General features: G+C 36.6%; 2 protein-coding genes across 2 annotated transcripts in view; one reads left to right on the top strand and one right to left on the bottom strand.

Annotated features, from left to right (window-relative positions):
* LOC108143210 (frizzled) overlaps positions 1 to 11,671 on the top strand; it is a 102,922-nt gene extending 91,251 nt beyond the window's left edge. The window contains exon 5 of the mRNA XM_017267495.2: positions 9,763 to 11,671. Coding sequence (XP_017122984.1) covers positions 9,763 to 10,295 — 533 coding nt within the window. The 3' untranslated portion in view covers positions 10,296 to 11,671. The remainder of the gene's footprint in view (positions 1 to 9,762) is intronic.
* Positions 11,672 to 11,924: 253 nt separating this feature from the next.
* LOC108143169 lies at positions 11,925 to 12,825 on the bottom strand. Its single transcript, XM_017267413.2, has one exon. The coding sequence runs from the start codon at positions 12,764 to 12,766 to the stop codon at positions 12,236 to 12,238; it is 531 nt and encodes a 176-aa protein (XP_017122902.1). The 5' UTR covers positions 12,767 to 12,825; the 3' UTR covers positions 11,925 to 12,235.
* Positions 12,826 to 15,668: the final 2,843 nt, after the last annotated feature.

Here is a 15,668-nt window from a genome sequence, read left to right as displayed (position 1 = left end):
AGATAAGAAGTAATAAGATATTTTCACACAGTTTCCTTATTGATAATATATACATGTTTTTAGGTACAACATGTACTTTTAAATTTGTATTTCTTTTCTTAAGTTTGGCCGAAGAATTTGACTAACATTCAATAGTTTTTAACATTAAACAAGATTTTATTTATTCTTAAATTGTTTGTTATCGAACATTTTATATAAATATAGATTTAATAGACAACTTTTGACCTTCTGCACTTCCAAATTGTCGTACGGTCCTTTCGAAAATAGCCCAAACCATCCGATCTTATATTTTAGTACATTCTCTTGTTTTGAGTTTCTAAATTGTACCTCTTCTCTTAACCGACAACCATAATCGTTACAATCTCATCTCTAAAGCAACACCTAAAAAACACATTCAACATTTTCAGCACTCAACTTGAATGCGAGAAATAAGTGTTTGTACCTCCAACTGAGGGAACTCGAGCCCAAAACAATTTCGTTAAATGGAATTTCCCCTAATGAACATTTTTCTGCTGCTTTTTGCGCTGCCTGATTTTTTATGCGTGGTCGTGTCGCTGGATAATTGAGCTGAAGCTCAGAGCCAGCACGCGACAACCGGCACGAGAGGGTTAAGGGTGTTGGGGCGGGTTGGCAGCAAAGGGTTAAGGATGTGGAAAAGGGTTTTATGGGTTAGCCGCATGAACCGCACGCAAACGTGGGTCAGTAATAAGAAAACCAACGAGGAGATTTATTTTTCGCTGCCTTCATTCCGGAAAATGTAAAGCTAAAAATTAAAATGCCAGGCAGGACAAAGAAAATAAATCCGTTGGTTGGATGTGGAGAAGGAGAATTAAAAGGATATTTAGAACTGATTCCAGAGAAAAGTCTACAAACAAAGATTCTGGTATCAGTTTACGGTTTCCGGACTCATGGGCTTTCCAATTATAAATTGGCATCTTTGTATTTTATTTCCGTTAGACCTTTTTGTATTTTGTGTACGAACTGATACTATTGTTATATATATATAGCTTTGAATATGTGTACTAAAATACTAAATGGAAATACAAAACAAATTGTGTCTTCATAATAAATATATATTTGAATTAAATTAAATATATATACTACATTTGAGTAAGGAAGTTCAAAAGGTAAATTTCCATAAATTCTTTTCCGTTAAATTTCCATAAATCCTTTTCCGTTACCCTTTTCATGCGGTGCATTGCTCTTGATAAAAAATAATATCCATATATCACGATTTATGTCAAATGACTACCACTTCTGGTAGCCATTCGCTTATTTATGGATCACACATCTTGAGCTTAACCCGAAGTTAACCCACAAGCACGTTCCGAATCCATTTCCCCTCCCGACCGACCACAAATACCAAAAACCGAAGCAATTTCATAAATTTTAATCCTTTTTTATTGCCCAGGTAGAAGCGAGTGTAAGAAGACAACTAAGGGGTCGCGGAAAATGGAAAGTGAAATACACAAAACTCATTTCCGCAGCACGTGCGGCAGGAAAATGGAAAAATGGGGGCTCCAAAAGAGACACTCTGCTGCTGAAAAGAGAATGAAAAGCTGCGCTTAACCCCTTGAAAAGATATACACCGAAATCAAACCACAAGCATTTCACAACCATACGACTTTTCTTTTTTAAACTTATAATTCTCGACCACTTCGGCCTAAATTATATATATTTGGATAACTAAGCTTTATTAGTGATACATTAAAAAATATTTAAAGCAGATTGGCTTGGTTTTTTTCCTACTAATATACTACTTTTTATACTGAAGTTTAGCTAACTCTAAAAAGGTATTTGTGAAACAAAAAGTAGCTGTATCAGGACGAAGGTGACAAAAGCAGACACATTTTTGTTTCAGTGTGTAGTAAGTGCATGACCACGTCAAAAATTGCCGGGGAAAGAAACAGAGGGAAAGAAGAGCTCTTTCGGCTGCTCACTAATTACTTTGCCACCTTCAGCGCATCATGAGAATGCGGGTGCTCGTCGACAGAGGGCGCCACACTTAATGTCAAGCATATGCCCCAAGCTCACTACTTGCGGTTAGATATGCCTGTCTTTGTCTAAGCCCTGTCCCCCTCTCTTTCGAGCCAGTATATCCCCCTCTAACACTCTATCCTCCACGTTTTCATTTAAATAAGAGAAAACAGCGCAATAAAATCTCCTGTGCGAGATTTGGTGTTAGTATGCTCAAGGCGTTAAACAGAGCTGTCAGTAAGAAAAAAATGGTGTGAAGACTTAACATCTAAACTTAAATAACGTATACGCAAGGTATGCATGAAAAAATATAAATTTTAAATAAATTTAATAAAGTCGCGTTTTTTATTTTAAAACAAGCGAACAAATTGTTTATTGGTAAAATCATTATATTAAAATCAGCATACCATATGAAAGTCAATAAGAAAACCATAATGCATAAATATCGGATTTACTTAATAATATTATTAAGTTTGGGGAAACCAGTTTTTTGTATAATAACAATTAATAGTGTTCTACAAAAAAAAATTAAATAAATTTTATAAATTTTTTTTGTGTCATATTTAGTCAATAATCATTTTTTCTTCATCCAAAAAATTGACATAGAAACCAAACTATTGTTACATTATTTTTAACTATTAAAAATGAAAATTTTCTTAAAAAGACGAGTAAATCAATACCAAGAAAAATATTATTTAGTATTGAAGTAATACCTATGTTTAATACTGACTGTAAATTATTTTTAAGACACACTTATTAAAGCTAAAAAGAGGTTGAGGATTAGATTTACAGACACATAGAAAAAAAATGGGGACTTTACACATTCAAAAAAGAAGACTTAAATGGTTTTTCTATTGCTCCTAAGTACATTCTGACGAAGAAAAAATGCAAGGCAATCGAATGGTAAACATTTTTTTACTGCGAGTTAAAAATGCGAAGAAACGAATAATAGCAGATTAAGGTAAAGCCAAAGCTGAAGCAATTATAAGTCTCTGCCCCACTTCATGCCCCACAACGCCCTCTCCTCAACTGAAAAAACAAAACATGTTCATTCAACAATCAGCAACATTTCATATGTTGCATGCCACACAAACTAGCACAGAACATAGTCCACTTTAAAGCACTTCACAACAACAGTAGAACTTCTAAAACGAACATTTTTTTTGCAAAATATAGTTATATGGCCTGCAAGATAAGGAAACGAATTGTATGCGAATTTACCCAACAAATTCTGAGTTTCCACAGCGTTATTAATATCCAAACTTATTGAGTCTCATTGAGAAAATCAATATAATTATTGCTAATAGTTTTTTTTTTATCCAACAAAATTCTTAAGTACTCTTAAATTGTTTTTATACAAATTTTTTAAAGGTATGTTAATTTGTGTGACATTGACATTATAAATAGTATAAAGCCTTAGTTTCGATTAAGGAGAAGTTCTACATCAATCTCCACTCCTACTTCAAAACATTCTTGCTTACAACTTTGAACTTTCGACTTCCAATTGTGTGAGTGTGCGTTCGTGTCGGGGGCTTCCTCAACATGCAAATTGAAATTGTTTGCCTTGTCTGAGTGTGTGAACCGAATTGAACCTTGGCCAATGTTGTTGCCGCCAGCTGTTGTTGCTCCTAATTGTCGCTGCTGGTATTGTTGTTGTTTGTGTCGCCGATGTCGACACGTTATATAAATTCTCAACGAATTTGGGACAAACATTTGTCCCACCCGTCCCTGCGTTTCAACATGTTTAATTTTGAAATATTTGCACCAACTATAAATGTGAAACACCAAACAGAAACAACGACACTTAATGTAACTCAAATGAAACCCCCTGAGCACACACAAAATAGTTTTGTAGAATGAATATACTTTCATTTGAATTTCAACTATATTAACTAATTGATTGAATTTCCTTTTGAACTGGAAAATATAAGGCTTTTGGTTTCAGATCATCAGTAAAAAGGTACAAATTAAAACAATTTTCAAATTGAACAGCGCTGACATTTAACGTCCTCGCGATCATTTAATTTTGATTAATACATTTAAATATTATAATTGAATTGCAGTATTTTAAATTAAATTAATTCGTTTCTGCATTTTTTTCCGTGCACCCTTTTTGCAACAGCACCTTTTGCGGTTGCCTCATGAGCTTTTACTAAATAAAATGTCCCACCAAAATGACATTAAATTGTCGCAACAAAAAATGTTGTTCCTTTTTTTTAGGGGCAGTGGGTTGCTAATGACACTTGTCGCGTGTGCGGATTTTATGTTTTTGATGTTTTTCACTCTGCATTTTCCTGCATTTTCATTTTGTGTGTGTCCGCGTCTCCGTTGCACATTTCCATATTTAATTGCGAATCTTGATAAGAGTGGGTCCCCCTCTTCCGCTCCGCCCCGTTTTCCAACAACAACGTTTTGCTGTTGACATTTTCAATGCGAAATTATGCGACACGGCAACTCTTTTCCTCCTTGTTCCACTTGTTCCTCTCCGGTTAGCGTTTTCTTTGTTATTCATTAGCTGCCGTTGCTGTTGACCTCAATTTTTATTGCCTGCCACGTTTTTAATGTCGCGTGTCGCAGGTTTTAGTTTTATTTTCCTATTTTTTCTCTGCCTGGTAACGATTTTTTTTTGGTTTTGGTCTTTTATTTTTTTTAGCACTTCGGCAACAGGTTGTTGAACTTTAGTTTTGACAAGGGTTTGTTCTAAAGCTTTAAACCTAAAACCGAGATTTTAAAATGTGTAAATCGTGATAGGAACTTAATGTGGATTACGTGGGAAAAGTTAATATGACTTTATTAAGTTAAACATTTAAATATTTCAACCTCTTAAAATTTGTAAATTGGGTTACGATTGTTCTTTATTATCATTAAAATTGAATAAAACTTTTATTCATGTTTCCATTGCTCATTTAAACTGGTTAAATTAAATGCAATAGAAATGATACGAATTGCATAATAGACAGCTTTTCCCTTAACCCCACAAATGTGAACCCGCCCACGGCCATTATTACCCATGGCAACTTTATGACTCTGTTGTCAAAATGTTTATCTAACACTTGAGAAGCGTTGTCCATAAAATGATAGAAAAAACGCATTAAGAGAGCAAATAAACTTTTATTGAGATAGAATTCTCGTTACTAAAACAGATGTGCCCCAGCTTTATCCCCCCTCAAGCACCCCCTATACCACTATACCCCTCAACCCCTCGGCGAATGGGTCAACACTCAAGTTGAACAAATAGCCAACGACCGATCATAACGAGGTTGAGGGGATGGAAGGGTCCTCCGCACTTGTATATGTAGGGGGAAGTAGAAGAACCAACACAAGCAGCTTGACAATTGTTATATAATTATTTTATCATGGACAAAGGGCACAAAGCAAAAAGCGAAATTAAAAAAAAATACATCCAATCTTAGGTAAGAACATACCCTATAATAAAATTCGTAATATATCTGTATCTGTTTCAATTTTAAATTGGCTTTGTATAATATATTTTATTTATTTGGAGTGTTCAACTTTAAAATCTGTAAGCCTAAAATCTTATAGAAACACTTTGTATTTTTCTTATATTATTTCACATGCAGTCAAATAATTCTAGCCAGTTAGATACTTAGAAGAGGAAAGAGTTTCCCCCTTTGGGTTTTCCAACATGCCCGCGCAGTGGCCACTGAGTAGCGGGTAGCATAAAAGGAAAATTGCTTAATTTATGTGTCATTTATCTAAATGGAGCAGCGGAGCAAAAGCAATGAAAGCAATGAAAGCAAAGAGCCCAATGACGCCTGCTCCATCTGCTATATTATTTTTATAAAGCTCCGCGATAAGCAACTGTCAGTCGGTGCAATGAGGGCAAAGGGGTCGAAAGGGGCGTTGTGGTGCCAGAGTAATTAAAAATCTTCAACTCTCGTTGTTTTTGCTGTCTTTGCTGGCGACAATAATCGTCGGCAGCGAGTGGAAAAGAGACACACAAAGGGGCACAGCGACGGGCAGAAGAACATGCGATTAAAATTTTAAATGACAGTTGACAGTTTCATCATCAGCATGTGTACAAGAGTTTTACATAGATATGAGGCAGATAGTGCCTGGCAGGGCACAGGGGGTTCCAAAGGGTTAACGTCGACAGGAACTGGTGAGCAGGTGAAATGTCACATGAGATTGACTTCAGGCGGAAGCTAAAAACCAGAAAGAGGGCATCTGATGGCAATAAGAGGACCGTATGCATATGCTGGTACCTCGAATTGTAATATGTTGTGATGTTACACATATAATCACAATATTATTGCAATTCTAACGTTGCTAAAGAAAACTAATCTCTCCTAAGACCTTAAAGGAACCAGCAGTTTTATAAAATTTTCTAAATATCGATGAAACTAACGTCTGATCAGGAATTTGTGATTATGTTTCAATCTCGTATAAAGAAAAAGTTAGATAATTGAAAAACTATTGTTTCTAAGCTTGTTATTTACTTCACAGTCCACATCTAAGAGCTTACAATGACAACAAAAGCTGTTAAAAACCAGCTCTTAAAATGTGTGAAACTGTCACCTAGAGAAGAACATCTGGAAGCAAAGAGTCACTCTCTAATTGAAAACATTTCACCCTACTCCGTAGCACCGCTCTTAACCCTTTGTGTTATGTATGGTTAGAAACTAAAGTTAACTCACAGAAAATAATAATTAAGTGAAAAATGTTGTAGTACTGTTGCCTAAAGTAGTTTGCTTGTATAAAATACAAAGGTCAACTCCCCCTCTACAGAGTGCTTACTCAGTTTTGTATATTTCATTCAAGAGGTTACATACGAGTACTTAATGGGTTAACAACCTACTAGAACAAAGCTCGAGCTTTGTTTCGGTTGTTTTACCAACTACAAGTTGGTACCGGCATTCCTGTATTTGCCCAGCAGATTAACACCTTTGCTTTTGGCCAATGGACTCGATCTCAAATGAAATTACCAACCTGAACAAAGGAAACAAATGCAGCTTCTTCTGCATTATCAAATGCAATGTGGCATTGGCTAAAAATGGAATTCTGCTGTCTGCACTTCGTCAACGAAAGGAAAAGGAGGCAAAGGAGAAGAAGCCCTGACTGACTGGCTGACAGCTGAAAAATTCGCCCCACTCCCCCTCTATTCCCACGAGGAACCCGTTTCTCTCAGTGCAACATGCATTCCTCTTGCCATACAAAACAATTGACATGCATTGTTGCTGCTGCTGCTGTTGCTGTTGCTGCTGTGCTGTTGCTGCTGTGCTGTTGCTGATGTTGCTGCTGCATCTCCCGGTTCTTGGCAGCCTCTCAACTGCAGAGCCTCAGAAATTGTCACAGCAACTTGTGCCGCTTGCAATTTTCCAAAATGAAGCTGAAATAAGTGAAAAAATACAAAACTGGTTTACCAGAATGCACAGAGAAAAAAGCTGTTGTGTACATACGTATGAATTAAAAAAATTGATGTTGTCACAAAAAACCCCATCTTAATCAATAATTAACTATTAAAAACAACAAAAAATTTGGTTTTGAATGAGGCATTTATATAAAACTGATTACCAAACTGTGAGTAGTTTTCGCACTGTGTGGCTCTTAGCAATAAGGACCCGAATAGAACTGGTTCTGTGTATAGGCCCTGCTCTTCATTTATCAATACTCGATCGTAAACCGAAAGTCCGGTTTCTCTGCCTGGTGGATTTCATTTGATTTTGTTTCATTCGGATTGCAAACGATTCTCAGGCTCGGATATAAATTAAGATCCATATCGGAAGGGAAACTGGAACTGCGATTGAGTTGGTGGAAAACGAAAGAAGCCAGCGGCAGGTGGCATTTCGTATCGGGTTCGAAATGATCCCGAATCATATTCAGCCCCGGAATTGTGATTTATATTCAATAGTTATGTACGTGGGTTTAGCTCGTTTCTTTTATTTGGTTAAAATTTTCAGTTTAAAGGAATTCTTCTCTATAAATTCTTTACTCGGAGGATATTGCAGACTGCCTGCTGATATTTATTGTGTTCGTTTATCGGCGTTTTCCCGGTTCTCGACTCGCTTAATTTACCCAGTCGAGTCTTCACTCTCTCCCTCTCTTTTCTTCTAGTTCTCCCCTTTCTTTCTAGCAAGTACGGGCTCTTGGTTTGTCAGCATGACATGACTTTTATGGTATAAAGTTATATTTCAGGCTTCCAGTTGCAGATAACTTCAAAGGCAGGCGATTTGTAAAGGCGCCATCTGGTGTGGAGAATGTGAGTTCAATGGCTATAAATGTCAGGCCATCGATGGGTTAAGGATTTATGTAAAAGTCAAACTCATAAAAACCGGATAAAAATGTTTGGTGATTGGGAAATAATTTTTTGCAACGGAGTCGGCTAGGAATTTAACGAATTTCCAAAAAAAAATTGTTTGAACTTTAATTCCATAATCAAATTTATTAAAAAAAAATTTATTTAGGCAGAACCCATGTAACACACATTTCTTCCAATCAACATCCGGTTAAGACATATGCTTTCTTCTGTTATGAATGAAATATCAGCAGAAAAGTATTTAAACGTACTTTTACTATAGTTTTATTTGAGTTCCGAATAAAGTTGAGCACCCTCAAGTCCCATCTAAAAAAACTTAAATAAATGTGAATTGAAGCGCATTAATTGAAAGTATTTACAACTTAACGAAGCTTGTCAAATTTCCCAAGCGGCCTGAAAAATCGCGACAAATTTGCGCAAAAAAAAACATATACACCTAACTTCAACAAGGATCTAATCGATAATTTATGAGCGGAAATATGGCACGCCGAACGAATGATGAATTCATTAGGGGTATGGGAGATCGGGGGCGGGGCAGGTGTGAGCTGGGTATATTGTAACATGTTTATAAATAACGCTAATGAGTGGGGGAGATCGGTGGAAGGAGTTGGGCGGAGTTGGGCAGTGTAGCTGCTCGTAAAATGTTCAAACACGCGGCGCATTGACATTGAACTAAAAGCGTGGAGGGGCCATCGACGCTGCCGTTTGGGGTTATCGTTGGGTAAATATTTACCACGAAAGAGGTACATGAAATGGTAAAATTAAACATTGTTTATCTCCCCGTTTGCTTGTTTTCCCTGTCTGCAATCAACAGTTATTTTCAATACATATCGCTTGCAATTGTTGACATTTAATATTGTAGAAAATTTCAACGGTCGACGTGTTCACCTGGAAATGTTTTAAAGGGAAAGAATACTTGTTTGCTTAGCTAATGATTAAAGTGTCAATTTGGTTTGGAATATTTGCACCTTTCCTCCGTTATGGTTATTTAATGCATTTTTTGTTTCTTTTTTTACACAGGTTCTGTGAAAGTTGAGGAAATATACATTTTGTTTAAAATTACATGATATACATGATTTTTATTTATATACATTTTTTTAAAAATAATAATACACTATAAGTCAATCTATTTAATTAATATTTCAAAACAAATAAAATAAACAGCCACAGAAATTTAACTAAGTGGACTTTAAGATTGGTTTAGATAAAATAACTAAAATTAAGCCAATATCAATTTGAAAAATTGAAGCTGTTATTTTTCTTGTAAAAAATACGTGAATTTATTTTATTCACGACTTTTTGACTAGAAGTCTTCTTGTTTGAATATTATATTAAGATAAGATTAAAACCAGATTCTTAAAGGTAAAAAAAAGTCAAGCCAAGTGCCCATTTCTAATATTTTGAATTAGATATATGGATAATAAATAAATATCACGTATACAACTCCTCCTTTTCTCCGCTTCAGCATAGTATATAATCTTTTAATTAACATTTTTTTTTTCTTTCAGGCGACATTCTTTCTGGCGTTTGTTTCGTGGGCCAGCTGGACACGCACTCTTTGGGTGCCTTCCTGATCCTGCCCCTCTGCATATATCTCTCGATCGGAGCGTTGTTCCTACTGGCCGGATTTATATCGCTCTTCCGCATCCGGACGGTGATGAAAACGGACGGAAAGAGGACGGACAAACTGGAGCGCCTGATGCTGCGGATTGGCTTCTTCTCCGGGCTGTTCATACTTCCCGCCGTGGGATTACTGGGTTGCCTGTTCTACGAGTACTACAACTTCGACGAGTGGATGATCCAGTGGCACCGGGACATCTGCAAGCCCTTCTCGATTCCCTGTCCGTCGGCCAGAGCGCCGGGATCGCCGGAGGCCCGGCCCATCTTCCAGATCTTCATGGTCAAGTACCTCTGCTCGATGCTGGTGGGGGTCACGTCCAGCGTGTGGCTGTACTCCAGCAAGACGATGGTCAGCTGGCGGAACTTCGTGGAGCGGCTGCAGGGCAAGGAGCCCCGGACGCGGGCGCAGGCATACGTCTAGTATGAGACGGGTCCGGCGGGCGGGGCCAAGTCCACGCCCCTCACTCCCGACCCGGAGGCGGCCAACGAGAGTTACTTAGAGTTTAGCACATAGACACCCTGACCCGAAGTAAAACACTAGGCCCCCAAATGCAGTCGTAGTTCTTAGTGGCTTTGTATAAAGTTCATCATCTATGTCCGGAAACACAAGAAATAGAAGAGAAAATCAAAAGTTGACCCTAGGCTATTGTTTGAATTTGAAATATGTTAGTTAATACGGAAGCAAGCTTGTTGAACCAAAACTACTCATGTAAGTCGAGACTCTAGCTCTAAGTCGAGTTGTATTCTGTAGAATTTCATTGCTTTCGTGGTATACGAACATTAGGCATCTACGATCTTTCATTTTTGACGCGAGTTTTAAGTTAGGTTCTGATTTTTTGAAAGCTTTAAATGTGCCCTACAATTAATGAACGTACATATATAGGTAGTTATATGCGCATTCAAATATGATTTTGATTTGAATGTTAGGCATTAAAGGGATGCGAGCCCCGACTGTTTTATTGTAGGTTCTAGAAACCAAGGCTTCAAATTACATTTATTAGTCACAGAACAAAATATTTACACCCACACACACTAATTATGCATTATATATAGTATACAATCCATGCTTAAAACAACGGCAGTTCGGTGCTCACACCTATGCTTCATCTATGTATAAACAAAAAGGAAACCATAAACTATATAAATGTATTATGTAGCAATAAATGTCCTCCATGTGCTAAACTTAATGCAAATACGATTATTATAATTATAACTGTAACTCTAACTGTAACTGTAACTGTAATTCTAACTGTAATTGTATATTTGTTGAACTAATTAATTCTAAACGCATAATGAAATAATTTTTAATTCAATTTTTAAATGACGTTGTAGTCATAGCACTTAAGTGAACAAACAAACAAAACACGCAAACATTTTGTTGCCACTTTATGGAAATTTTTCCCCTCACCCCACTATTTAAGAGTTGAAACTGCCATTTAAATATTTGTAGACACATGAAAAGTCACCGAAAGTAAGAGAACGGCACACTGCTATGTTGGCCCGTTGTTGAGCATTTGTTTTCAGCGCATTTAATTGACTCCTTGAATTAAATTGGCACTAGAAGTACGTGAAATTTATGTCCAAGCTGATTTTTGTAGCATTTAAGCTGATGAAAATGCATATTAATTATAGCAATTAACGATAGTCGGTGTAACATAGCGAGTGCCCAGCGGCAAGAGAACAATTATAAGTGTATAAAACAAACATAAACATACAGAAAACCATGGAAGCATCCAATGGAAAACACAAACGGAAAATGAAAAAATAAAACCTTATTTTATTGTTAAAGACTGAAAATGCTGTGTATTTAATTCGATTGGGAAACTGCTCTGTTCAATTATTAAGAATCAACAGCACCAATTATTATTTTCTTGAACATCTTTCCAATTAATTAAGTTGCTTGCCGGTGCAATGTATCGATTGGTGTAGCAAAAAACAATTAGTAGATAAAATGACCTACAAGGGCTGACTTTTTTAGTTTTATTATAAAAAAAAGCTTATTACATTTGTTAAACGGATTGTTCTTTTATTTCGGTTTACTGCAAATTTAAAAAAAAAACATTACAATTATTTTTTTTTTAATTTCCTGGGTGGAGAACGAACAATTTTTGTTTAATTCCGTCATTGCTGTATGTTTCTCGATTCAGTTGGTTTAGCATTGGTTACATTTGGGGGCCATTCATTGATCGATAATGTCAAAAATATGTATGGCCATTTCCTTCACTTCTGTTGTTAAATGTGCCATCATACACATTTGGTCATCGTAAATCTTGAATAACGGCGGGAACTAAAATCATTGAAATTTAAAATAACGTAAAAATAAATAATTATGCAACTCCAAGCGAACAAGTGGTGGTAACACTACGGAATGACCCGTTGACTGAAGATCCTACGCAAATCGGAGTTTCGGGCCCGGCGCCTGCAGATCGGACATCGATGGGACCTTCTGATGGCAGTGCGAATGCAGATGCTTCCGAAGAGGTGTCCACATCTCAGCGAAACTACACGATGTCTGCCCTGCGATGTCCAAGGGGTGAGGCAGATGGGGCAGGTGATGTCCTCGCTCATCCTGTTCATCCGGTAATGAAGCGCATTCAGTCCCTCCCGCAGTTCGCCAAAGCCTTGCCTCAAAGCAAATGAAATGTGCTGCTGCACAGAAACGTGGTGCGCAAAATTCTGATGCAGCTGCTCCACGATGCTAAGTCGCTCTGTATTAAATAACGTCATCTGCGATCTAATCAGTTCCAGCCTGCGGACTTGGTCCTGCAGTTCGCCAACAGGCTGCTCCTGCTGTTCTGCATTGAGGATCAGAATTTCTAGATTCTGAAGAACTTTTAGCCTCGTCACCAGAGTGTGTAGATGGCCCAGGGCATCCGTGCTGTTCCACGACATTTTGTTTTTTGATGTTTTTTGATGTCAAAAAACTATAGACAGCTAGATTGTTTTGTTATTTCTATACCCGTTGACAACTAGATTGTGTTTTTTATTTTTATACTCTTTACTCGTTGAGTAAAAGGGTATATTGTGATCTTTGAAAAGAATTTAAAAGGTAGAAGGAAGCGTTTCCGACCCTATAAGGTATATATATCAGGATCAATACCCGAGTCGATCTAGCCATGTCCGTCTGTCCGACTGTCCGTCTGTATGAAAATCGAGATCTTGGAAACTACAAAAGCTGGAGTTTTGGGATTTCGCATGCAAATTCTCTAGCACCCACAAATCGCCAAACTCTTAACACGTCTGTCACATCGCTCTCAGACAAGTTAGACCTTAGCTGTTGTACTCTGTGTGTGTGCTTTGGTCATATCTATCGATACACACAAAAACATTATCGAGCTATAGTTTTAGACATTATTAGTCGTTCCTTCTTGTTTTAAATAAATATAACATAGGAGCACAAAACCGAACTTCTTGAAATTTGCACGAACCAATTGTACTTTTTCTTGCCAACTATGTGCTTCGCGGTTAAAAATAAAAAATTCCCGGTTTTAATCACTGACCATGTGTTTGGAATATGCCGATAAAGTTGAAACCTCTGATTTTACACAATTTCTGTGACCTTAATGAACACAACTTTAGTTTCTAAAGTTTGTAGTGTCGGGAATAGACACAATAGCATTAATATCAGAATTTTTCGGTATTAAATACTTTTATATCTATTTTTGTCGATTTAAAATGGTCTTGGCAACCTGTTTCATTAATCAGATAAGCATTGTCCCTGCCAAAGTTAGATAGTTTAGAGTTTTGTTTAATATTTGTTTAGTATTTGTTTAGTAAACGGGTTTTCAACACTTTTGAATTCTTAGAGTAATGCACCACGAGACAATATTCAATATTTCAAGAACAAATTTTAACTATATACAACTTACTTAATAATAATAATAATAACTTTCTTAATGCTCCGGCACAGAATTATGTTTTTATTTGATGAAACATATATAGAGACCGTATAAATGTTCTATGCTGAACTAGGTAAACTATTTTCAAAATAAATGTTCAGTTCACCACTGCACTCCCACATTTTCAAGCTCTTTGCAAATCTCGATTCTTCTCACCTCCCTTTTGTTGTTGACCTAAAACTTTTCCCATTAGAACCAACTACACATGTAAGCGGACAGACAAACTATGAACACAAAAGCAGCTCGAAATTCAATCATAACTTGCCAACACCGCTGGCCAAGTTCCACGGCCATTTCGCCCCTCCATCCGCCAAACATTTGAAACACATGGCCGTAAGCCTTGAAATTTACGAGTGGCAACGGGAAATCCACGCCCATATAATTTTGATTACACTTGTTTTCTAAATACTCTCCCAGAGAAACCGCAAAAAAAAATGAAAAACATCGGCAAAAGGAAAACACGCAGACAAAAACAAAAGCGTTCAAAACACATGTGTGCGGTGAAAAGGCCGAAATAAAATCGAGACTTATACTGTACTTTTTCAGAGGATGCTGAGGGTACACTTCACCAAAATTGTTTACTTATACTTTGTAAAAGCTTTAATTAATCTGTCGCATTCTTAAACTCAACTTACTATAATGGAAACAAAGAATATTTTTACCAATACTACTACAAATTTTGATAATATTTTCTTATCCTTACAGATTATGAAATTCAATTTTTGGCTTAAAACAAAAATATAATAAAATTTTTGTATAGTTTTCTGTATGTGTGGACTTCAGTCACTGACTAAGCTCCTTGGCAACAAATTGCAGTTAAAATTGGGGAAATAGTGGGATGAAAATCACTAGAGCCTCCCAAGCAGAGGGACATGTATTAAGGAAAATGTAGGAAGGATATGGCGATGTTGTACAAAACACGTGTGCGATTTAACAACTACAACAGCCATACAGAAAACTTTTTAGCAACACGGCCGAAAAAAATGAACAGAAAACTGCGCACGAAAATGGAATCCAATGCTCGGCGGTGAGTTTTGTTGCGTTTTTATGCGACCGCCATAAAAAAGTTATTAATGTGTGGGTTTCGCCAATGTGTGTTTGTGGGGGTGCTAGGAGAGGGAAAAGCTAAAGAGAGGGAACAGGAAAAGCTGGCTGCATACGGCCACAAAATGGCGCGGGCGTGTGCAGGCGTTAATGTGGCAAAAAATGTTTCTGAACCAGGACGTTTGTTCTGCAGGCCGATTTGCAATACACTCTAATCCCTAAAGTGAGCTTTATTTTTAGAATTAATTATTATGAGCTTAGGTTTAACAAAAGTTTACCGTTTCTATTTCTGTAAATATTTTTTTTAGAGCAAAAGACGTTTGATGTTTGAGGTTTGAGGTTTGATGAACTATACAAATTCTAAGCCAAATGTCACTAGCTTTGTATTAAATATTTAAATAAAAAAAAATACTTTTGAGGTGAATAAGAAATTAGGAACACTTAGTCAAAATGGTTAATATTATTAAGAACTACAAAAATGTTTGATTTTATATACTTATAATTATAATATTTACATTATTTAAAAGCTCATAATTTATTTAAAATTATCAAATTTGAAAGCAATAATATAACACCTATGAACGTAGTGTATGCCATTTTCGTCAATGAGCAGCTTCATTCGCCTTTTTTATTTGCAGTGCAGTTTTGTTGCCGCTGAATGCGGGCGTAAAATCATAAAGCAAAGCATATGAGTAGATGTGAAGTTACTAAAAAGAAACATAAAAAAGAACTCGGGGCAGTGGAAATAATACAGAAGAAATATTCGTAACTGTTAGCTGGGAATGTCGAAATGTGATATATTTGTGCGGCTGCACGTTCCTAACGAAGAGATTTGAGGTTTTCAAATGGAG

This window comes from Drosophila elegans, unplaced genomic scaffold (assembly GCF_018152505.1).
Source record: "Drosophila elegans isolate 14027-0461.03 unplaced genomic scaffold, ASM1815250v1 contig_208, whole genome shotgun sequence".
Taxonomy (NCBI): Eukaryota; Metazoa; Arthropoda; class Insecta; order Diptera; family Drosophilidae; genus Drosophila; species Drosophila elegans.
Note: the sequence above shows the minus strand (reverse complement) of the source record. Positions and strands in the feature narration are given on the sequence as shown.

Bases quoted from the DNA above. Each gene is read 5' to 3' on its own strand.
- LOC108143169 (XM_017267413.2), bottom strand. From the start codon at position 12,766: ATGTCGTGGAACAGCACGGATGCCCTGGGCCATCTACACACTCTGGTG.